Source organism: Phocoena sinus, chromosome 7, assembly GCF_008692025.1.
Source record: "Phocoena sinus isolate mPhoSin1 chromosome 7, mPhoSin1.pri, whole genome shotgun sequence".
NCBI classification, from domain to species: domain Eukaryota; kingdom Metazoa; phylum Chordata; class Mammalia; order Artiodactyla; family Phocoenidae; genus Phocoena; species Phocoena sinus.
Window position 1 is genome coordinate 93,522,007 of NC_045769.1, and position 25,208 is coordinate 93,547,214.

The following is a 25,208-nucleotide window of genomic DNA, read 5'->3' on the forward strand; positions in this document are numbered from 1 at the left end:
TTATACCTGTGCTTCTGACCAACGGGCTACAAATTGGGGGTTCCAACGACCTCCTCCAACTCAGGATGCCACTCACAAGTCCAAGCTGTTCCCTGTAGTTCTGACCAACTGGCTATAAATAAGAAGTTCCCATGACCCCCTTCTTGAGTTTCATTAATTGGCTAGAGAGGCTCACAGAACTCAGGAAATCCACTTTGCTTACTAGATATCCAGTTTATTATAACAGGATAAAACCTGGGAACAATCCGATGGAAGACATGCACAGGGCAAGGTATGGGAAAGGGCAAGGAGCCTCCCTGCGCTGCTCTTCCCAAATCTCCATGCATTCACCAACCCGGAAGTTCTCTGAACAATGTCCTTTGGGTTTTTATGGAGGCTTCATTACGTAGGCATGATTGATTAACTCACTAACCATTAGTGGTTGATTCGGCCTCTCGTCCCTCCCCCTCCCCCGACATCAGGGGGCAGGGTTGAAAGTTCCAACCCTCTATTCACAGTTGGTTCCTGTGCAACCAGCCCCACCTTTAGGTACTTTCCAAAAGTCATCTCATTCATATAAACCCAGTTGTGGTAGAAAGGGGCTTGATGTGAATAACAAGACACCAATTTCACCTTCATGGAAGTCATTTCAGGAACGGAGGGCCGGAGACCGAACATTATAACAAAACCTACTTCCACTGTTCTTACTCCTCAGGAAATTCCAGTGGTTTTAGAAGCTGTGTACCAGAACACGGACCAAATATATATGTCTAACTACAAATCAGAATCTCACACTCTGCAATACTGTAGAAGGGACAGTACACATTGTGAAAGAAGTTCCTGGCCCTGTGGCCATAGTATGACAGCCTTGTAAAGTCTACAGTTCCTGCTATGGGATGACAAAGCCTTACAGTCATCTGTCATTGGGTCTCAACCAAACAAATGATTTTGTTCCTACAGCTGGAGGTTGGGAAGACGAACTAGTATGGTTATTCTAATCCTCATTATTATTTTCATTCATTTCATTTTTAAAAAGAATGCTCTTTGCACAAATCCCCCAGGACAGAGGACAGTAATAAATGTACATTACAACTAAATAAGCTCATAGCTTATTTTGAATGGTTATGCGCCGGACACTTCACTAATCACTTTTATGTAAGTAATTTAATTCTCATAGACTGAGAGTGAGAGGTAGGTTTTATTATCCCCACTTTACAGCTGAAGGAAAGGATGCCTTCACAGTTAAATAATTTTCCTGATATTATCTAGCAGAAGAGTAGCAGACTGGAAATTCCAACCTGTCTGACACTAGAGCCCAGGTTTTAAACATCTATACTACTTTTCTTGAACTCAAAAAGTGATCGTATGGGCTGCTGGTAATAAATTTCACACATGTCACCACAATTCAAAAATTATTCAGTAATATTAGAAGCCACTGTGTTAACTATTTTAGTCAAAAAGGACTGTAGCTAATATAATCTGGTGTGGCCCTACTTCATTAAACAACTACCTGGCTTCATGAGGTAATCAATTACATCACCTGATAAAATGTATATTTGTCTAAGTAAGGTAATGATTTAAAAAAATGAAGGAACAATGGATGGAGGGAGAGGGGGAGGGATAAAAAGAAGAGGGAAGGGGGCTTCCCTGGTGGCGCAGTGGTTAAGAGTCCGCCTGCCAATGCAGGGGACACGGGTTCGCGCCCCGCTCCAGGAGGATCCCATGTGCCGAGGAGCGGCTGGGCCCGTGAGCCATGGCCGCTGAGCCTGCGCGTCCAGAGCCTGTGCTCCACAATGGGAGAGGCCACAACAGTGAGAAGCCCGCGTACCGCAAAAAAAAAAAAAAAAAAAAAAAAAATAAAAGAAGAGTGAATCAAGAAAGAAAGAAGGAAGTGATGGGGGGTGGGGAAGGAGAGAGAGACGGGGTGGGGAGAGAGAGAGAGAGAAGGGGAGAGAGGAAGGAAGGGAACAGGAAATGCATTGCTGAATGTCAACCCTGTGTGGATGCTAATATCCATTCTGAATCCACTTTGAAATTTCCTTCTGTTCTATAGATTTCTTTACTCCATAAGTCAAAACATTTCACTCCACACGCCAAGAGCATTATAAATTATGACTTCTCATGGCAGAACTCATTAATAGACATACTCGATACTCTTCCAAAAGACCGAATTTTTTTAACTCTATTTAAATGTTACTTTTCTCATCTCCATGTGACTTACCTATTTTCTAAATCATCCTTCATTTCACACAACCAGAAGCTTGGTGATGAAGGAAAGACACCACTGTTAATAGTTTTGTAAATCTTGACAACTTATATTTTAAAATGGTTCTTTAGAAACGTAAGCATTATGTCTAGAACTGATTCTAATCTAATGTTATATAATTGAAAAGATACAGCTTAGTACTTTTTTTTTTCTTTTTAACTCGGAGGGAGCTGCAGCCCTGGAATCTTTACCAGGCAGTATTTGTTAATAATATATAAAAGCATATTACATATCAACATCAATAAAGGCAAATCAAACTTGTTTTGTACTGATAAGTTGAAGACTCTCCAGCCAATTTCTGTATTCTGTTTGCCTTAATGGATTAAAAACTCCAGAGAACGCTCTGGGTTCACTGTATTACATTTAGGTATAATCAGACAGTGTTCTTTTGTCATGGAGTACTTGGCCCTGTATTAAGTCAAAGCAGCTTACTCTGCAGCAATAGGTCACTTGACTTAAACGTGAATATTCAAGAATAGGAAAGACTGTGCTTCTCTCCCTGGGAAGATGGCCTGAGAGTGGTGACGTGTTATTTGTCAGGTATTACTTAACAATCCTCGTGTTCCTTTGAGTCATACCTTGCTCATTCTGGCAGACAGCCTTCAGGATGCGATGTCCGGGGCCACACTTGCCATGATCAGGGATACAGAACCCTTCAGATGTCAGCCACTGATAACACACCGGATCCTCACAAGGAACAGATTCCACCAAGTGAGGGCAGTGCCCTGCAGGCCCTGTGGACTCCATGAGGACGTGGCGCTGTCTCATTCTAAATCCTAAAATGAGAAAGAATAAAAGGTTCATGGGATTCCATCCTGATCCAGCAAAGGGAAAGAAGCAGCAGCTAGGAAACTGCTGAAACTTTTATTTGTGTACCTACAGCTGACTCTAAAGCATGTATTATTTTTATGTGTTTTATTTTATGGGAAATGGGGAGATGAGAAGAGGAAAGGAAAGACAAAAGGGAAAAGAACTGGAACAGAAAATCTGTCTTCTAAGAGTTTACAATTTAGGAGTTAGAGCGGCCAGGCATAATCAAATGGAGTAATAAATAGCATATGTCCAATGGTATCAATAAACCAGAACAAATAAATAAAGACTCACAGAAACAGCCTAAACACAGATGAATCCCCATTTTCTTTTTGTTTTTGTTTTTGACATTCTTGTTACTCTGTATTAAGCTAAAATACATCTATGCTTTGACATATCCCAGGTCACTGTGTCAGGCCCTGAGATCTCCCTGCATCACTCTCCTGAGATTTCCAGGTCAGCCTGCCCTATGAAGACAGGACATCTTTGGGCTGCACTCCCCACCCTGGCTAGACATGGGTCCCTGGACAATTACTCAGTTTTAAAAAATGTACTGTGGGACTAGGCCCAAAGTTATACCATAAAAAGGACGTGAATGGGTCTTACATGCTATAAGCCTACAGAGTCACAAACTCAATGTCAAGCAGGAGTCAAGCAGGTACAAATTGAGGGATGGGATATGGGTCGACCACAAGACTGTAGGGAGTGGTGTAGTCTGTGGTAAAACGGAAGATGTGTGCTTGCTTTAAAGTGACTATTATTCAGTTTCCACTGACTGTTACCACAAGGAAATGTGAACCCTATGTTGTCAAATCTTCCAATTTTGACTAAGAAGCCAGAAATGCAAGTTATGTTTGTTTTTTATATGACATCTCTCTATTTTTAAATGATGGGAATTAATTTACATTTTAAAAAGCCACGTAAGCTTTAAAAAGCCACTGAGAACGAGATGCAACCGTTTTGTTTGTGAGTTTTCCATCCCTGGCCCTCAGGACATATCACTTCCAAAACCTAGGCCTACCTTCCATGGATCTCATATCTTACCGTCCATCCTTTATTTATTTATTTTTTTAAAAGAAGATGTTGCGGGTAGGAGTTTATTAATTAATTAATTAATTTTTGCTGTGTTGCGTCTTCGTTTCTGTGCGAGGGCTTTCTCTAGTTGTGGCAAGCGGGGGCCACTCTTCATTGCGGTGCGTGGGCCTCTCACTATGGCGGCCTCTCTTGTTGCAGAGCACAGGCTCCAGACGCGCAGGCTCGGTAATTGTGGTTCATGGGCTTAGTCGCTCCGCAGCATGTGGGATCCTCCCAGACCAGGGCCCGAACCCGTGTCCCCTGCATTAGCAGGCAGATTCTCAACCACTGCGCCACCAGGGAAGCCCCTGTCCATCCTTTAATTCTCCAAATTCAGTCAACGGATTTAATTCCTTTAATTCCTTTTTTTTTTTTTTTTAAACGAAACCAATCTTATTACATAATAGCATCTTAAGAAATGACCATTTATTCCTTGGGACAGGTAAAAATAAATAAATAAATAAGAGACTTTTAGGAAGATAGCATGAGAACACTGAATTCACAGCAGAAGACTGTGGTACCCCACCACTCTTCCCACAAGAGGAGGGGAGAGAGATAAGTTTGGGAACATGAGAGGTAACAAAGCCAGGTGTACCCCTCTCAGTTTGCCAGGGCCATGCTTATTTCCCCACAAATAGTAGTGAGACAAAAAGAATACAAGGCTCAAGGTGTAGTTGGCAAAAGATTGGCTCCTCTTAAGTAGCCAAGGATGGAACAAATGGACACTTGGTTTTAGGCCACAAGATGGAGCCGAGCTCCCTTAGAATATTGCAGGGCTGGGCAAGTATTTTAGATACAAAGTTGTAAGGGCTTTATCGGTTTTTTTCTGTCTTTTTTTTTTTTTGGTTCAGGGTTAACCCATGAGCTCCTTTTAAAAGACAGACTCTTACTTTATGGATTGACCACCTGTGGGCAGGCATCATTTGGCCAGTCAGAGAACATATCCTCATGGCATTGAAAATATTAAGGTCAGAAGCAATTAAAACAATAGATGGCTTCTGTTGCGCTTCATACCTCCAAGTTTATGTCATTAATTAGCCAAAATAAAACCTGCAGGAAAATTCAGCTCCTTTCCCGGGCCACCTTGAGAAGAGCGGCAGGAAACACACAGAGCTCTAAACTACACTCGACGGCCATCAAACTACAATGACCTCTGAGGCCTCATTGCCACACAGCATGGATGACCCCTGAGCCCTCATTGCCACACAACTTGGATGACCTCTATTCTTACATGTAATGTCCATATGCTGCTTATTTATTGTCTTATGTTTGTGCTTGTTTAGTTTATATCTTTGAGCAAGACACGGCATGGGTCTCCATGATTTACAATGTTTGACAACCGGCCCAGAAACTTAGCAGTCTTTACGCAGGGATGCTGAGTGTCCTATTACCTAGAGCTTAACACCAGTGAGGGGTAGGTGCGGTTTTCCTCTGTAAATCAAGTTGCATCTATCTCGCCATAAATCTGTAGATTACATCTCCTCAGTCAATAAATTCTTGCAGTCACTCATTTGTGCTGCCCTTGTCCTGACTCTAACTAGGATCACATCAAAGCACAAGCTCAGCATAAACAAAAACCTTGGATTCTCTTGTTAGCACTTAACTTTAATCACACACTGGTGTTCAGGGCTGCAGTAGACATCAGGCTTCCTCTGGGTACTTCTGTCCTGAGAGATACGCAACCGCCAAGTCCACAGTGGCTGGGCCCAGCCAACCACTTACCTTCATTCACTGAATTCTGTACTAATCAGATAATACCGTTCAGTAAACAGTAACTGCCATATGTAGATCGCTATAATACACTGTGGGAAGCCACAGGAGGAACAGAAAACATAAATCTATTCTCCACAGAGCACACAGTCCAACAAGTCAAAAAGCACATATATTAACTAAGCATCCACCCTATACCAAGACTGTGATAGCCACTTTACTTCTATTATCCCAAATTAATAAATCCCCTAAACAATTTCATAAGTTACTATTCTCATTTTACATACGTGAAAACTAAGACTAGATGATAACTTATTACTTCTCCTAAGGCACATAACTGATTAAATGGATATGTATGAGGGATAAATTAGGAGGTTGGTATTAACATATACACACTACTATATATAAAATAGATAACCAACAAGGACCTACTGTATAGAATAGGGAACTATACTCAATATTTTGTAAGACCTATAAGGGAACAGAATCTGAAGAATACACACACACACACACACACATATATATGCATATATGTACATATGTATACATATATGCATACATACACATACATATATATAACTGCATATATACATATATACGTATAACTGTGCTGTACACCTGAAACAAAGTATTGTAAATCAACTATACTTCAATTACAAAAATGGATATGTATGAAATTCAGCTGAGGTCTTCCTGAGTTGTTACCTCTTCACAAGAAAGAATTCAATTCAGCTCTTGTGTATGACGTGCTCTAGCCCCACTTAGAACAGTGAATCTGACAGGTACAATGGGTCATTTCCTTAAAATAAAGCTGTGCAGATTACGTATCAGAACTTTAGGTACTGAGTAGCAAGAAGGAGTTTTAATAATCGCTTCCTGGCCACAGATTCAGTTCACCTTTAGTGAAACTATATTTGCACGTTTTTTCTCTGTGAACCCAAGGATTTTGTATATATTCTACTATGTTGGTGCATATGCTACTGAGGATAATTAAAAAAGAATGATTCGTGGGTTGGGAAAAGAAAAGGAAAGAAGTGCCAGTGGCAGAAGAGAGGTCAATGTTTTTTAACTGAAGCCATAGAAAACTTAAAGGAGGCTCAGGAGGGCCAATCCAGGTCTAAGGACCTACATCTTCACATGCTAGTGGCTCAAAAGTGTCCACGTGAGCTTCTACAAAGCCACCAATGCCAACACTTGTCTCTACACTAACTCTGTTGGGACAGGCTTGAAGAAGCATCCAGCAGGTTGACCAAGGATAACAGAAGCTTATTCTCTCTTAGAGCATTCCAGTTGCCCCTCACCTCGGCAGCCTTGGACGCTGGTTAACAACTCTGAGTCAAAGAACCTGAGCAGGGCTTCCCTGGTTGCGCAGTGGTTGAGAGTCCGCCTGCCGATGCAGGGGACACGGGTTTGTGCCCCAGTCCGGGAAGATCCCACATGCCGCGGAGCGGCTGGGCCCATGAGCCATGGCCTCTGAGCCTGTGCCTCCGGAGCCTGTGCTCCACAGCGGGAGAGGCCACAACAGTGATGAGAGGTCCGCGTACCGAAAAAAAAAAAAAAACACACACACACATACAAAAAAACTGTCTTACATATGATCTGTGACAAAGCAAAATTATTTCATAGACTTCTCATTAATGGTGGATCTTTCTAGCAGGCATGGATGAAAATGGAAATTTTCCCCATTCTTGTTATATAAGATCTAAAACATGTCAATATTTTCCTACTTTAGTGTGTCATCTAAATTGATTTGTTTCAGAGCATAAAAGACTATGTTCATAGATAGTCATGGCTTCTCAGTTTCACGATGTCTTTTCCTATAGGGATTTTTAGACCTTTAGGTGCTATAATGGGGGTAGGGGTAAGGGATACTATACTGAGGGAGGGTAGGATTTCCTGAAGTCCTAACACACAAGCAGTTACCAATTGTAACGCCATATCGGGAAGCCTCCATCAAATTTCTCTTAAGAACAACTTCTGTAGGCAAGGTTGCCTTTCTAGAATATATCTGAAAAGGGACAAGGATGTCATATAAATATATGTCTATGTATCAAAAAGAATTTTTAGAAATGCACTATACCTATGGGTAGAGTTCATCCATCAGCAAGTTTTTCAGGGTATTTACCTTTCATATATCTCTAATTATAACCCTCTGGGAGAGTACCAAAGATAAAGCAATGAATGATAAAAGCTGATCCAATTTAAATTCCTCTGAAAGGTGTCCTAGCTTCACTTGACAAGTACGGACCTGCCGAACACCCACCCCCTTGTCTGCCTGTCACAGACCTGACGGAAGGAGCAAAGGCTGTGGACGACGGCGGATTTCCTAATGTACTTTGAAGGGCTGACGGCCACAAACCTCAGATGATTCCTGATAGAAGGGTGTCTGCCTAAAAATAACAGCCACATGGAAGATAATTTCTATAGTAACTAATTTCTTCTATTAGATAATAAAACATTTCATGCTTTCCTGTCCTCTTCTACTGTATTTTACAAAAGGGACCACACCAAAGCGATAACATGTGGCTGGGAAAAAGACGAGTGAGGAGAAAAAGTCATCACTTCCGACTTCACACATTTATCTCTTGCCATGGTGGTTTGCTTGTTTTTCCTCCTCAAATCCTCCACCACCCATACATAAGAGGAGTATAAAGTATCCAGGAAAATATGACTATCCTAGATTTCCGCTAGGAGGTTCACTGCATTTCTTTAGGGTAGGCAATTCAAATATGAAACTAAACAGTTCAGTTATATCCCAGAGTTGTGTGATGTTTAATGCATTAACCAGTGTACTCCAGCCTCCGTGGAATTCTCAACTGCATTTAGTTTGTGACAGTCAGAGACTCTGGCAGAACCCACGGTAGGACCATGGGACAGACCTAGATTGAGAGGATCCTGGAACTCATGCTCACGAGTCAATGGAAATAACAAGATGATTTAGCCTCATCATAACATGCTTGGACTCCTTGTAGGTACAGAATCATTTCCCTGGAGGGAGAACTCTATTTTTTATTCTTCTCAAGAGGGATGACAGGCAGGTGGTCCTGGCAGGTTTTAGTAAGACCTTACAAATAAAAATTCTCTCTACTCTAGGGAGACATCTATAAAACTACAAACTCCCAGACCTGAATAACAATCACTGCAGCTTATACCCTCTCCCGTCTCTGATTACTTAGTTCCTAGGGCAGGTCACTTAGCCTCAGCAATTCTCACCAATCCCAACATGCCCCTAAACTCTGCAGGTGGCTGGCAAAACTACCACCTTCAGATAAAGAAGTTCTACTGTCTCTACCCTTTCCTTCAAGCCCCAAAGGCTAAGCCTTTCTTTGAAAAATTTATTGTTGAAGGCAAAAAACACACATCCCAGATACCTGGTGCTCTCCAGCTGTTCTTGGAATACCCTCCCCTTCTCATATAACTGCAATCTACTTTTGCTTTCTCTCCAAAGATGATGCACTGGAGCTAAGGTGAATCCCATGCCTCGCGCCACATCTCCTACATCAGGCTTAGTGATTCGCTCTCATGGATAATGGTTCCCACTGGCCTCTGGGCAGAGGGCTTCTCTGCTAACCTCAGTGTTGGACTTGTGCCTTGATCCAAACTTCTTTAGACTTACAGAGGAAATCATTAAGGAAGCCAGTGTTAGAAGGAACAGTGGACTGAGAAGACAGGAACTCAAGTTCTTAGTGCTGGCCTGGCCATTATTAAATCGCTGTGGGATTTAGGATAATTTCTTTACTTCTCCACACTTTAGTTTTGACATTTTAGGAAGTGTTGGATCCTTGCTGAAACTAAATGCTGATACAAAGTTGGGCAGCATATTAGTTTCCTTGGGTGACCAAAACAAAGTACCACAAACCTAGTAACGTAAAACAACAGAAATCTGCCTCGTAATTCTGGAGGCTAGAAGCCCCAGATCAAGGTGTCAGTAGAGCCATGCTCCCTCTGAATGCTCTAGGGAAGGACTGTTTTCACGCCTCTCTCCTAGCTTCTAGTAGTTATTGGCCTATAGAAGCATCACTCTAATGTCTGCCTCTGTCTTCACATGGCCTTCTCCTTGTCTTCTGTGTCTTTGTATCTTCATAAGGCACTCTCCTCTGTGTGTAGCTCTGTGTGCAGATTTTCCTCTTTGTACAAGGATATCAGTCATTAGAATAGGGCCTAGCCCAATCTAATACGACCTCGTCTCAACCTGATTACATTCGCAATAACCCTATTTCCAAATAAGGGCATATTCACATGTCCAAGGGGTCGGTATTGAACATATCTTTTTGGAGGACACAATTTAACCCACAACGGGTGAAGTCTAATGAACGATGCACCAGGGTGCCTCTGTCAGAGCTGACTTATGCAAGAGGGGGAGAGAAGCCAATGATGACGTAGTTTGGCATAAAAGCATCTTGGGAAAACGGGTTGAATGAAAGGGTCAGAATGTTGTGAGTTTCCCAGATGGGTTCCATGGACCTGTTCTGAGTTACGTGGAAGAGGAAGACAGAAATAAAAGTTGCAAGTGCAGTTTTTCACAAAGGGTTTTGTGAAAAGTTGTCTCAAGTAACCAAAACTGCAACACAGGATTGGGAAAAAGGAGCATTTTCTGAATTGTTACAGAGACTCTATGGGCCAGAACAAAGGGGGACAAAGCATTTAATAAACATCTATTACGTTTGACCCCTGCATTGCTTCTATCTTCTTGCAGGATCAGGACCTCGTATTTCCTTAAGGGAGTTGCTCCTGCCCCACTCTCAGCTTGCGAGGCTTGGATGGAGTTGTCCCTCCAGTGGTGGCCACATGCCTAGGACCTGGCTGGTTCAGCCCCACATCCCGCAATCAGAGCGTTTGGGTCAGAGAGGAACACATGACACAAAGCAGCCTGTGAGAGTCAATTCCAGGACTCTTCCTGAAATTATTAAGGAAGACACTTCTTGCTACTTTATTTACCATCGAAAATAAAAATTACCTTATATGTGTATGCGTAGTGAGAACTTTTAAGATTTAATCTCTTAGCAGCTTTTAAGTATAAATACAGTATTGTTAACCATGCTATACATTGGATGCTGTACATTAGATCCTAAGAGCTTATTCATCTTGCAACTGGAAGTTTGTACACTTTGATCAACATCTCCCCATTTTTCCCACCACCTAGCCCCTGGCGACCACCATTCTACTCCCTATGACTATGAGTTTGGGTTTTTTAGAATCTACATAAAAGTGAGATTATACGGTATTTGTCTCTCTCTGTCTGACTTATTCCACTTTGTATAATGCCCTCAAGCTTCCTCAATATTGTCACAAATGGTAGGATTTCCTTCTATTTTTATTGCCAAAAAATATTCCTATATATATATATATATATATATATATATACTTTGTATATATATGATATAAATATATATATGTGAGATATATACATATATATGTGTATAACATTTTCTTTATCCATTAATCTGTCTTTGGGCATTTTATCTGGTTCCATATGTTGACTATTGTGAGTAATGTGTCAATGAACACAAGGGTACAGAGAGAGAAAAATATTAAAAGTCTTTACCACAAAAAAAAAGGTAACTCTGTGAGGTGATGGATATGTTAACTAACCTCACTGCAGTAATCATATATATATATATATATATATATATATGATTATATATCAAATCATCATATAGTTGTGTACCTTAAAATTACACAGTTATATGTCAGTTATATCTCAATAAAGATGATAAAAATTAACCATAAAAATAAGATATCATCCTTTATAAGATGTTATGTTGATTTTATTACAATGCTCTAGAGAAAAAAAACCCTCCACATAAAATGTGCTTATTGATTTTGTGACACAATTAGATCTAGAAGCCAAAACGTGTGAAAAGAATGGATCTAAGGATCAAGGAAACAAAATTTTTATCTTTATTCTCTAATTTGTGATCTGCAGACCATGTTGATGTTAACTGACCTCTGAAAGTTTCTATGAAATTGAGAGATTTTTACAATCTGCCCCAGTAAAATCATAAATGGATTTTACAAATTGAGCTGAGATAATTAGGATGATATAGGGCTGTCTAACTTTTTGTTTTGTTTTAAATCAAACATCAACTGCATAAAATAAGGTTCGAATGTAATATTGCCTCTTAAGCAATAAAAGACAATTATTTATATCACTGAAGGGATTTAGAACAACATCTAATACTTGAATTTTTGTTAACAAATTCTAAGAAATAGATGTTTCAAATCAGAGTGCCTCAAATAGTTACAGAATTTTGTTGTTGCCTTGTTATCCATCTGTCAAGGACACCAATAATCACTAAAAGGCATACGTTAACCAAAACTAAATCTACCAACAAGAAGGATATACAATAAAAGTTTAGTGGTTGAAAAAAAGAAAAGAAAGAAAATGAATGCCTGGTCTTTGCTCCATGGAGAGGACCTGCCTTAAACTGAACCTAATAAAGGGAAAAGTAGACGCAAGAGATGGAGAAATAGATTATAAATAGAAGGAGAAAAGAATAGAAGATTGTAGAAACCGAAGATTATAAAGAGGAAGATAAAGAATGAAACTGTGCTCTGTTGACCTCTTGATACTTTGGGATGCCACCCTACGTCCCCTTCTATTTTTAGCTAGATGAGCTAATAAGTTCCCTTATTTTGGCTTATACCAGTTGGAATTGGGCTTCTGTCACTTATAACCAAAAGTGTCCCAATGAATATAGGGTCCACTTGGCCTGGTGTGGGTTCTCCAGCTTTGAAAGCAAAAGAAGGCAACAGTCAATGCAGTAGCTTTGTGCCATCAGGGACAGCCATGGCCACAGTGGCTGCGGGAGCCTAAGTCCAGCCTCAAATGATGTTCTAGACAGAGACCTTAAAACAGAGACACACACATCAAACATAAGAGGACTGGTGCTAATAACAGGTAAGTCACCCTGGGGAGCCTCACATACAACTACAAGAGACTTGCGTAGTCCAGTTATACACGTGTGGACCACAAGACAACAAATCGTGAGTGTTAGAATTAATGGGAAATTATTTGTACCTATAAGCTAAAGAGGCTTGGGGGGGCATTCTGGTTACATGTCTAATACAGGAGTAGCATGAGCTTTCCAATAGACCCCCATATTCTATTGAGATTCAGATTTCTACTGTTTGACCAAAGACTTACATTTAGTCTTTCTGTCCTAGATGCAGTACACATACTCCTCTTCTACCTTAGAACAAAAGAGACAGAATAAAGAGAAAAGCCAAGGGACATGGGTGTGTGAACCTGGGCATGCCCATGTGTGGCTGTGAGCCCTCTGCGGAGTGCTGAAATGTGAGTTTTCAAATGGAGGTAGAATTAAGCTGAGAGCATCAGTATCGTAGCATCAAGCACTTGGCCATGTGATCTTCTTTTCCATGGGATAACTGGAAGGATTAGTGCTTAGCAAACACAACCTAACTTGTGGAATGTCCTTGGATCTCATTTCTCTAAGTAAAATGAATATTTCCTCTTAGCACAGTATCAAGAAAAACTGAAGGATCAAAAATAAACAAAAACAAAAAAAACTGAAGGATCAATAAAAGTCAAGATGCCACTAAAAATGTACATTTGAAGATGCAGATGTGTATATAACAGCAAACCAAAGAAAACAGGACTGCACAGACCTATAAATTTTTTTTTAACATCTTTTCTGGAGTGTGTATATATATATATTTTTTTTTTTTTTTTTTTTCACTACAGTGCCCATCAAGGGCTTCTTTTCTTTTTTTTAAAAATGTTATTTTTGGGCTTCCCTGGTGGCGCAGTGGTTGAGGGTCCGCCTGCCGATGCAGGGGACACAGGTTCGTGCCCCGGTCCGGGAGGATCCCACATGCCGCGGAGCGGCTGGGCCCGTGAGCCATGGCCGCTGGGCTTGTGCGTCCGGAGCCTGTGCTCCACAACGGGAGAGGCCACAACAGTGAGAGGCCCGCGCACAGAAAAAAAAAAAAAAAAAAAAAAAAAAAAAAGTTATTTTTGATTAAATTTCTTTATTTTATCCATTGTATCTGTCTCTTGGCCACTGAAGAGTTTTGTGGGGTTTTTTTTAACATCTTTATTGGAGTATAATTGCTTTACAATGTTATGTTAGTTTCTGTGGTATAACAAAGTGAATCAGCTATACATATACCTATATCCCCACATCTCCCTCCCACCATCCCTAACCCACCCCTCTAAGTGTAAACAAAGCACCAAGCTGATCTCCCTGTGCTATGTGGCTGCTTCCCACTAGCTATTTATTTTACATTTGGTAGTGCATATATGTCAATGCCACTCTCTCACTTCATCCCAGCTTACCCTTCCCCCTCCCCACGTCCTCAAGTCCATTCTCTACTTCTGCTTCTTTATTCCTGTCCTGAACCCCGTAGGTTCTTCAGAACCTTATATATATTTTTTAGATTCCATATATATGTGTTAGCATATGGTATTTGTTTTTCTCTTCCTGACTTACTTCACTCTGTATGACAGACTCTAGGTCCATCCACCTCACTAAAAATAACTCAATTTGTTTCTTTTTATGGCTGAGTAATATTCCATTGTATATATGTGCCACATCTTCTTTATCCATTCATCTGTTGATGAAAACTTAGGTTGCTTCCATGTCTTGGCTATTGTAAATAGTGCTGCAGTGAACATTGTGGTACATGACTCTTTTTGAATTATGGTTTCCTCAGGGTATATGCCCAGTAGTGGGATTGTTGGGTAGTATGGTAGTTGTATTTTTAGTTTTTTAAGGAACCTCCATACTGTTCTCCATAGTGGCTGTATCAATTTACATTCCCACCAAGAGTGCAAGAGGGTTCCCTTTTCTCCACACCCATTTATTGTTTGTAGATTTTTTGATGATGGCCATTCTGACTGGTGTGATTTGCATCTGATTTGCAATTTCTCTAATGTAGATCTGATTTGCATTTCTCTAATGATTAATGATGTTGAGCATCCTTTCATGTGTTTGTTGGCAATCTATATATCTTCTTTGGAGAAATGTCTATTTAGGTCTTCTGCCAATTTTTGGATTGGGTTGTTTCTTATTTTGATATTGAGCTCCATGATCTGCTTGTATATTTTGGAGATTAATCCTTTGTCAGTTGCTTCGTTTGCAAATATTTTCTCCCATTCTTAGGGTTGTCTTTTCGTCTTGTTTATGGTTTCCCTTGCTGTGCAAAAGCTTTTAAGTTTCATCAGGTCCCATTTATTTATTTTTGCTTTTATTTCCATTTCACTAGGAGGTGGGTCAAAAAGGATCTTGCTGTAATTTATGTCATACAGTGTTCTGCCTATGTTTTCCTCTAAGAGTTTTATAATGTCTGGCCTTACATTTAGATCTTTAATGCATTTTGAGGGTTTTTTTTTTTGTATGGTGTTAGGGAGTGTTCTAACTTTATTCTTTTACATGTAACTGTCCAGTTTTCCCAGCACCACTTATTGAAGAGGCTGTCTTTTCTCCCTTGTATATTCTTTCCTCCTTTATCAAGGGTAAGGTGACCTTATGTTTGTGGGTTTATCTCTGGGCCTTCTATCCTGTTCCACTGATCTATATTTCTGCTTTTGTGCCACTACCATACTGTCTTGATTACTATAGCTTGGTAGTATAGTCTATAGTCAGGGAGCCTGATTCCTCCAGCTCCGTTTTTCTTTCTCAAGATTGCTTTTGTTATTCGGGGTCTTTTGTGTTTCCATACAAATTGTGAAATGTTTTGTTCTATTTCTGTGAAAAATGCCAGTAGTAGTTTGATAGGGAGTGCACGGAATCTGTAGATTGCTTTGGGTAGCATAAGTAATTTCAAAATGTTGATTCTTCCAATCTAAGAACATGGTATATATCTCCATATGTTTGTATCACCTTTAATTTCTTTCATCAGTGTCTCACAGTTTTCTGCATACAGGTCTTTTGTTTCCTTAGGTAGGTTTATTCCTAGGTATTTTATTCTTTTTGTTGCAATGGTAAATGGGAGGGTTTCCTTAATTTCTCTTTCAGAATTTTCATCACTAGTGTATAGGAATGCAAGAGATTTCTGTGCATTAATTTTGTATCCTGCAACTTTACCAAATTCATTGATTAGCTCTAGTAGTTTTCTGGGAGCATCTTTAGGATGCTCTATGTATAGTATCATGTCATCTGCAAACAGCGACAGTATTACTTCCTCTTTTCCGATTTGGATTCCTTTTGTTTCTTTTTCTTCTCTGATTGTTGTGGCTAAAACTTCCAAAACTATGTTGAATAACCGTGGTGAGAGTGGACAACTTTGTCTTGTTCCTGATCTTAGAGGAAATGGTTCCAGTTTTTCACCATTGAGAACGATGCTGGCTGTGGGTTTGTCATATATGGCCTTTATTATGTTGAGGTAGGCTCCCTCAATGCCTACTTTCTGGAGGGTTTTTATCATAAATGGGTGTTGAATTTTGTTGAAAGCTTTTTCTGCATCTTTTGAGTTTATCATATGGTTTGTTAATATAGTGTATCACATTGATTGATTTGCATATATCAAAGAATCCTCGCATTCCTGGGATAAACCCCACTTGATCATGGTGTATGATCCTTTTAATGGGCCCAGCCGCGGCATGTGGGATCTTCCCAGACCAGGGCACGAACACATGTCCACTGCATCGGCAGGCGGACTCTCAACCACTGCTCCACTAGGGAAATTGTTTTGAAAGATTTTTAATCACGGTTTCAATTTCAGTGCTTGTGATTTGTCTGTTTATATTTTCTATTTCTTCCTGGTTCAGTCTCGGAAGGTTGTGCTTTTCTAAGAATTTGTCCATTTCTTCCAGGTTGTCCATTTTATTGGTATATAGTGGCTTATAGTAATCTTTCATGATCCTTTGTATTCCTGCAGTGTCAGTTGTTACTTCTCCTTTTCCATTTCTAATTTTATTGATATGAGTCTTCTCCCTTTTCTTCTTGATGAGTCTGGCTAATGGTTTATCAATTTTGTTTATCTTCTCAAAGAACCAGCTTTTAGTTTTATTGATCTTAGCTATGGTTTCCTTCATTTCTTTTTCATTTATTTCTGATCTGATTTGTATGATTTCTTTCCTTCTGCTAACTTTGGGGGGTTTTTTTTGGTTCTTCTTTCTCTAATTGCTTTAGGTGTAAGGTTAGGTTGTTTATTTGAGATTTTTCTTGTTTCTTAAGGTGGCATTGTATTGCTATAAACTTCCCTCTTAGAACTGCTTTTGCTGCATCCCATAGGTTTTGGGTCGTCATGTTTTTATTGTCATTTGTTTCTAGGTATTTTTTGATTTCTCTCTGAGTTCTTCAGTGATCTCTTGGTTATTTAGTATTGTATTGTTTAGCCTCCATGTGTTTGTATATTTTACAGTTCTTTTCCTGTAATTGATATTTAGTCTCATAGCGTAACAAATATAAACAAGCACCCAAAGGTTGAAGATTTTGCTTTAAGCCTGAGGACAACATCAATAGAAAACAACACACATAAATGCCCCTCATGAAAATTTGAAGTATAACATCAAATTCAGTATGTGATTCAGCCTTTGGGAATCTGAAAATAATAAATAGATACGGAAAACCATTGTTTCTTGATATGATTATAGAAATCATATCTAATTTCTACAGTATAACCATTACATATAAAAAAATCATTAATTTACGGTTAGCAGCTATTTGATCCAGTCCAAAATGTCCATAAGACATTTGGTGCGTGGCAAAAGCTCCTTGAAATTTGGTCCTAATCAAATCATGTGGCATGGGATAAATATGCTCATGGATGTTTTGGACAGGACCAAATATGAAGGACATTTTGGTGTGGAACAAATGTCTTATGGACATTTTGGACAGGACCAAATATGAAGGACACTTTGGTGTGGAACAAATGTCTTATGGACATTTTGGACAGGACCAAATATGAAGGACACTTTGGTGTGGAACAAATGTCTTATGGACATTTTGGACAGGACCAAATATGAAGGACATTTTGGTGTGGAACAAATGTCTTATGGACATTTTGGTCAGGACCAAATATCTTGTGGGGTTAAATTATACCATTTTTCAGTAATAGTCACTTCACCAGCTATGAGCCTAATTGGAAGGTCAACCAAGGTAGGATTCTGTGCCCACAGAAATGTCTCCAATGCTTCCTTAATAACTGAATGCTGTCAGACTTGAGTTGGTTATCTACATTTTACAAACAAATATTGTCCTAAGCAGACTTAAGAGGCTATTTAGTGACCAGAATAAATAGCGTGCACTGGAAGGAAATGAAGCACATACAAACAAGGCACTCACCTTTTCTTCCCTGAGGATCGTGGCAGTTTTCATGGACGCACAAGCCCCAGGCTGACCAGGAAGATACTATACAGTCTGTGGAGCAAGGGATATTGCAGAGCTGAGAAGCTGAAGGGGCAGGTCCCAAACATAACGTCTTTTCCACCGGTCTCGAGACTGCATGGACAGAAAAAAAAAAATGGCCTGAGTCACATTCTCTGAACATCCCTAGAATGTTTCCAATCTTTATTTGGGTGGTTGCCTTGTTCACATCAGCTTTATGGTTAAACAGATTATATGCAAACAAACTATCAACACTCTTCCAATATGTACTACTTAGCTCCACATTATTAGCATTTGGGGTGAGGAAAGGCAAGAAAAGACAGTGACAAAGGGCATGCATTTGAGTTTCCTGTTTGACAGAGTATTCCCTGGGAATCCAAGAGAGGACTGGAAATCTAGATAAAAATTATCTAGAGTTATGAAGTTTAAAAAATTAAGTGGCTTTGTGAAGTTCTAAGATGAGTCTATCTTGACTATACAAATGACTGGGTTGTTGTGAAAAATTCAAAATTGAACCCCGAGGTGGGGTGTTTACCATAACCAACCTACTGCTCTTACTCCCCTGAGGGGTGGACCTCTCGAAGACACGGAGGAAAAATGGTTTTTAGAAGAAGAAGAAAAATCAGGATCTGCAGTGGCAGAATTAGCCCCTGGAAGTCAGTTTCATTAGAAAGCCTAGCCAGAGGCACAAGGAGTGTCTGCGCAGCCACAGGAAATGCCAACTAGGAACCTTCCAGCTCTTCCTGGTATGCACCTGCGCCCGGAGAATGCCCAGAACTGGGTCAAGGCAGGAGGAAGTAATCATCTGTCCATCAGTGGTGCTCATCAAGTGTCCTCTCTATGCAGACCCATGCTGAGAATCATGAAAATACACAGATGAAGAAGAAGATGGGCTCCTGAATCTCATGGAGATTATAACATAATAGGAGCTAGGATAGCAATACCCCAAAATGACCCAATAAAAGAACAGCCAAATGCCTGACTACACTTGCACAGAGTGATCCCACACTAAGCGGGTTTCGGAGCAATTCAGAGTTTGTGAGCCAATGGTTTAAGACCAGACGGTTTTATCTTATGGGTTGCCTTGTACTATGATTGAAATATTTCCTATATGTCACTTCCATCTGTTAAGCAGATCAGAAGTGCTTCAAAGATGGAGACTGGTATGAGACAATAGGGAGGTAAATCACCCCATCTACTTTACTTCCTCACTCTTTACATAAGATGTGAATTGAATCAGATACAGATCGAACTAAATCACAGCTGTGACCAGCAGACTTTGAATGTAAACCAAAGCAAGAGCAAAATCAAAGAAATACTGTCATGAAGATGTTTTAACCATCGGAGAAAGAAGTGGAGCGGCTGGAGGTGTCTATGAGGGTGAATGGGAAAAACAAAAGCTTGCAAAGGAAAATGATAATAACGGTTTGTTTGCAACTAATTCTTTTACAGTTTACCAAAAGGATTTGACCTGACAAAATAAAAGACAGGAACAAAGCAAGATTGCTAACGTAAATGTCAAAGCTTGCAAGCCGTGTGGAAGAGACAGGCAAGGGAAGAGAGAGCAGATATTGGGGGAAAGTAAAGGGGTTTCCTGGGAAGGCTGAGGAGAGGTGATGATCAGAAATTGTGCTGAAGATAACAACAGCTGGGTGGGGAGGTTGGAGTGACCAGGACTGTGCATGTACATATGACACTGATGGACCACAGGTAAAGAAGAACCTGTGAGATGGGGGAGGGGTTTGCAATTCCTTCCCCAGGAGTGAGTAAAAGACCAACAAGCAGCCATTCACTGAGTACAGCATGCATTCATTCCAAAACCACTGAGTACCCGTTTAAATTAAGCCCTATTGGATGGTGTCTGCTTTCAAGGAACTCTCAGTCGAGAAAGGTAAGTCAAGTAGCATTTTAACAAGATTGATGGAAAGAGATGCTTTAGAGTATTGTATAAATAGAAAGCTGCACAGCCAGAGGTCTTAAGGCAGAAGTGTGTTTCGGTCCAGGCCCATGCTTGGTTAGCATGTGTTCTCACAAACTCAAACTTTAGTTCCAAAAACAAAACCTAAGTAATGATGGAAAAGGACGTGGGGGCATGTAAACTGATTACTCTAGCTGTTTAATAAATGTTTATAGTGCATGCCAGGCACTGGTTATAAACATCAATTCATTTATCCTGCATAACTTTGAGATATATACTATTATTATCCCTACTTTAAAATGGGGAAACTGAGACACACCTTACTCACTTGCTCACATTCCCAATTAGCAAGCAGTGGAGCCAGGATTTGGAACAAGGTGGTCTGGTTCCAGAATCTGTGCTGTGAACCACTGCTCTGTGTGGCCTCATCATCGGTCATTCAACCTACATTGCTAAGTACTTACCATGAGTTAACACTGTGTTAGGTGCTGAAGCTAGATTTGTAGTGAAACAGACAAGGTCACTTGTCCTCATGTAGCCTCTTTTTCAATGTGAGTTGGTACTAAGCATTCATGAGTCCATGAGCCTCAACAATAAGACTAGAAAGGCATTATTGCTGCTTCTCTTTCCTTTGCCATGGCTGTCTCCCTGTAACACCAGACAGAACTTAAGTGTCTGGTGATCAATGCTGAGAAGGTACCCCAAACGTCTCAGCTCCAAGATCCAGCAGACACTTGCTGTCACAGTCTCTGAACTTGAGGTTGGACCCTGCAGTTGAAACTGGTCAATGCACCAGCGCAATACCTAGGCTCACAGCAGGTCTGAACTAAATCTCGTTAGAAGCGCCAGAATGGCTTAACTGTCCAGAAGGTAGTTAAGCCTTAGGGTTGGTAGTACAGTAGGAAAGAGACTGGGGAACTTGACATGAAGCTGCATTTGTCAAAGACAATGTTTTTACAGATATTATGTTTATTTGGCTTATTTTTGGAGGGCTGTTGATGATTATTGGGAGGTGAGGGGTTAAGTCCCCTAAGGTCCCCTTTGATAAATACTTAACTGTCAATCAACTGACTGTTTGACATTAGGGTTAATGGTACTAAGATATGAAATTAGGGAGAGACACGGTATGCTGGCGAGGAATGGGGGGATTTCCCTGGAGGCTACTAAGCGACATAATTGGAGGCCCAGGGGTGGGAGTGAGGCCATTTGTCAGAGCACTCATGCCTCTTCAGCACCTGCTGCTTTGAAAGACAGTAGATCTTAATCCATGTCAATAAATTCTCCCAGTCTCAGGGACATGTCTAAGATGCTTCATTTAGGCATTGAATCAATGGGCTTGGGTCAACTTTTCTCTATGTCAGCCCCCTGGGACACATTTGTTCTAGAAATAAATCATGAGTAAGTCACGAAGCTTCAGATCACTTAGGTAGTCAACTCCCCAAGAAAACTGAACACAGGATATCGCTACGCCTATTGACTCTTAGAGCTAGAAGGGGAGCTTTAGAGCTAATTTAGTTTAATTCAGCAATTTTACTGAAAAACTGAATTCCAAAGACCTTAGGTGGTTTCTCCAAGTTCACTCAGCCAGTCCAAGGCAGAGCAAGACCTGAGCCTTGTCCCTGGTGGCTGACTCACCTCCACCTGTTCCTCTTGGATTTCCTTCCATGGAATGAAGGCATCAGACAGAATAGATGAGGTCATTCGTACCAAGCATATTTTGTTTATGAATCACAGTGACCACAGTGGAGGCAACCAGTGACACGATAGATCCAAGATATTCATGAAGGTTGCAGGCTGTTTAACCCTTAAAACAAAATCCAAATTCCGCTCCTACTTTACTGCCACTTCAATACTCCTTCAAGCTCCATCCCACACCTCCCTGACAAAGCAGGAGATAGTGAGACCAAAATGTGCTCCACTTTAAACTGTTCTTTTATTTGTAGCTGTTCATGATGTAATAAAATTATCCTGGGAGGTGGGTGGGGTAGGGGGGCATATCTGAACCACCTCAAATTGGATGGTCTGGGTAGTTTACTCTCTACTGAGCCCTCAATTCTTCTTGACCAAACTCCAGCCATGATGTCTGTGGGAAGAGAAGCTGCTTTTCTAGTCACCTGAAATCCTTTCTCTAGATATACTGACTGAAACAACTTTATTTCTATTTGCTAATAACTGTCTGCTCTAATGCAATGGATCCCTGCTGCAATCAGTGTACCTACTCAGTGAAGGTCTGTGCTGGTCCAACTTTCTCCAGCTGCCTTAGACCATGTCACCTTGACACCTTCTGCCATTCCTGTGTTGACCAATTGCCTGAATAGGTAAGCAATTAGCCAAGGTTTTATAGGCTATTTAGGTTTTGTAGGCTGCAATGTTAGCCCCTATAAAGACCTCTCATGGCCACAAAGTGTTAAAGAGACAAAGTAACTTTTAACTCAGATCAATTGAGATCACTACATAGCAGTAGCTTTCTAAAGCTAGGGAATATATTACAGTCTGATAAGTGATTGTACATATGCAGTAGTCATTAATGCTTTGAATATTTCGGTGCCTAACCTGGAATTTTTCATTTGCAATAAGAAATTATTAAATTGACCTGCCTTACAAGAAATGTGCAAGTCTGCTACTGATCACCTTAAATAATGAATTACTCCATGAACAGAATGCTAATTAACAAAGGGGGTGGGAATATGCTGGAGTTGATACATTTAACGTTAAAGAAAAAACTGTTCTTAATTCTAGCAATGTGCATAGTTCATGATTTTCCTTAAGGACAAAGTGATTTTAGATGAACATACAAATTCAATCGAAATGATTTGTAATTAAGAAGAAAAATGCCTGTTGTTGTCATTAGCATGTGACCACCACTGTAAAGAAAAATGAGTGCCTTCACATCTCCTTCTTTGAAACTAAATCAAGCTCTGATCCAAACAAATTTGAATCAACACAGAAATAAGTTGACAAAGATTCAATAAGAGTATATTACCCCCCCCACCCCTACTGCTGGCCATTTTGTAAGATCTAAACTTCAATGTCATTTAATGCCTCAAAAAGAAATTAAATAGAAATTGTATCATCATCATCAAAATTAGTTAATTATAATTAACAACTAGGTACCCTCTGTATTTTATTTAAAAAATGAGTAATGTTTGCTTAGAGTAAAAAATGTTATCACAGGAGCCAATGGCATTTTCTTGTTTTTTAATATGTCTATTATCAGATGAAACATCAAATGAGTCTTTAAAAATTTAGCAAGAGTTTCAGGTAATTCTGCCATGGCATAATGGAACTCAGCTTTCCCTCAGAACAGAAAGAAAGATCTTGATCATGGGCAAGAAATTAGTCAAACATATTGATTTTTTCCCAGTACTTTCAGGGAGGTAGAGATGAAAAGAAAGTAAAGGTGATGCTACTTCCTGGGAACTCTTAAAACCCGGATGATTTTGCCTGCTTTCTATCTTAGGGGTATCTGAGAACCCCTGCATTCTATCTTCAGTTGATTTTACATAAGATATTTGATTTGCAGAAAGACATCAGCCTTCACAAAGAACTTAGACCAAAAAGTTATATTCACTTCAATTTTCCAAATCAAACGCAGGCCCTGTCAATCCCAAAGGGAATTCTCACTCAAAACTCAGAACCCCCTCGTTCCACAGGGTGTCCAGGAAATCATAATATAAACAGCAATTGCTCAGAGTTAACTCAAAAATAATGAAAGAGCCTACTTATGTAAAAATGCTGCTTTCTAAATGGTTTCTGAGAAACAGTATTGCCTCTGGCATATTCACTTAGGGAGCATACTGACTTGGCAGAAATTCAATCCACCTAACTGCTGAAATAAATAGGCTTCCACAAACTGAAGGAGTCAAACGGTTGAAGGGGAAAGATAAATAATATTACAGTTTTAACCAGAAAGCTATTTTCCTTAAAGAAGCTTCATGTATTATTTCAATTGCCTTTTGCCACTGGGATTTGCAAAATAATGCGTCATTCTTTTAACTTAGTGGTTAGAATAAAAGCAAATATGTCTTCTAGCACTTATAGACAGCTTAAAGAATTAAATCCCATCTCATCCTATTATATCTAATAAAGCTTAATTTTAGCCATATTGTGACTCTCTTGGCAAAGTACTGTACAATACAGTTTGGCAGGAGGATGTATGTACCATAAATATAATATCTAAAAATAATCATTTCTAATTGCGGGAATTATGTGAAATTCGGCCACATGTCAAAAAATTTTCCAAATTTCATTCATTTCACATAGTGAATTCGAAAATACCTACCAACTAGTGATTTTCTTAATGCTACCGAGTAACAACATGATAAGTAAAGATGGAAAACAATATTCAGAATAAAAATGGACAAAATAAATGAAGTATGTATTCAGTTTTAGAAAGTAATTAGATCAATATCCAACAATTACAAAATTAGGGGAGAAATACAGTAGCCTTCAGACCTATATTCATATATTTCTTTATGATATATTCTCTCCTCTGTTCCTCTATTTTTAATTAATTTTATTGGAGTATATTTGATTTAGAATGTCGTGTTAGTTTCTGCTGTACAGCAAAGTGAGTCAGTTAAACACACACACACATATATATCTTCACTCTTTTGTAGATTCTTTTCCAATATAGTCATTACAGAGTACTGAGTAGAATTCCCTGTGCTATACAGTCGGTTCTTATTAGTTATCTTTTTTTTTTTTTTTTTTTTCGGTACGCGGGCCTCTCACTGTTGTGGCCTCTCCCGTTGCGGAGCACAGGCTCCGGACGCGCAGGCTCAGCGGCCGTGGCTCACGGGCCCAGCCGCTCCGCGGCATGTGGGATCTTCCCGGACCGGGGCACGAACCTGTGTCCCCCGCATCGGCAGGCGGACTCTCAACCACTGCGCCACCAGGGAAGCCCATAGTTATCTATTTTATATATAGTAGTGTGTATATGTCAATCCCAGTCTCCCAGTTTATCCTTCCCCCACCTCCTTTCCCCCTTGGTAACCGTAAGTTTGCTTTCTACAGATGTGATTCTGTTTCTGTTTTGTAAATAAGTTCATTTGTACCATTTTTTAAGATTCCACATATAAGTGATATCATATGATATTTGTCTTTCTCTGACTTACTTCACTCAGTATGACAATCACTAGAGCCATCCATGTCACTC

The 25,208-nt window shown here is 39.9% G+C and overlaps 1 protein-coding gene across 1 annotated transcript in view; it reads right to left on the bottom strand.

Moving 5' to 3' along the window:
* THSD7B (thrombospondin type 1 domain containing 7B) overlaps positions 1-25,208 on the bottom strand; it is a 900,946-nt gene that overhangs the window by 489,929 nt on the left and 385,809 nt on the right. The window contains exons 6-7 of the mRNA XM_032638606.1: positions 18,091-18,246; positions 2,824-3,021 (exon numbers count right to left, since the gene is read on the bottom strand). Of these exons, the coding sequence (XP_032494497.1) occupies positions 2,824-3,021; positions 18,091-18,246 (354 nt within the window). The remainder of the gene's footprint in view (positions 1-2,823; positions 3,022-18,090; positions 18,247-25,208) is intronic.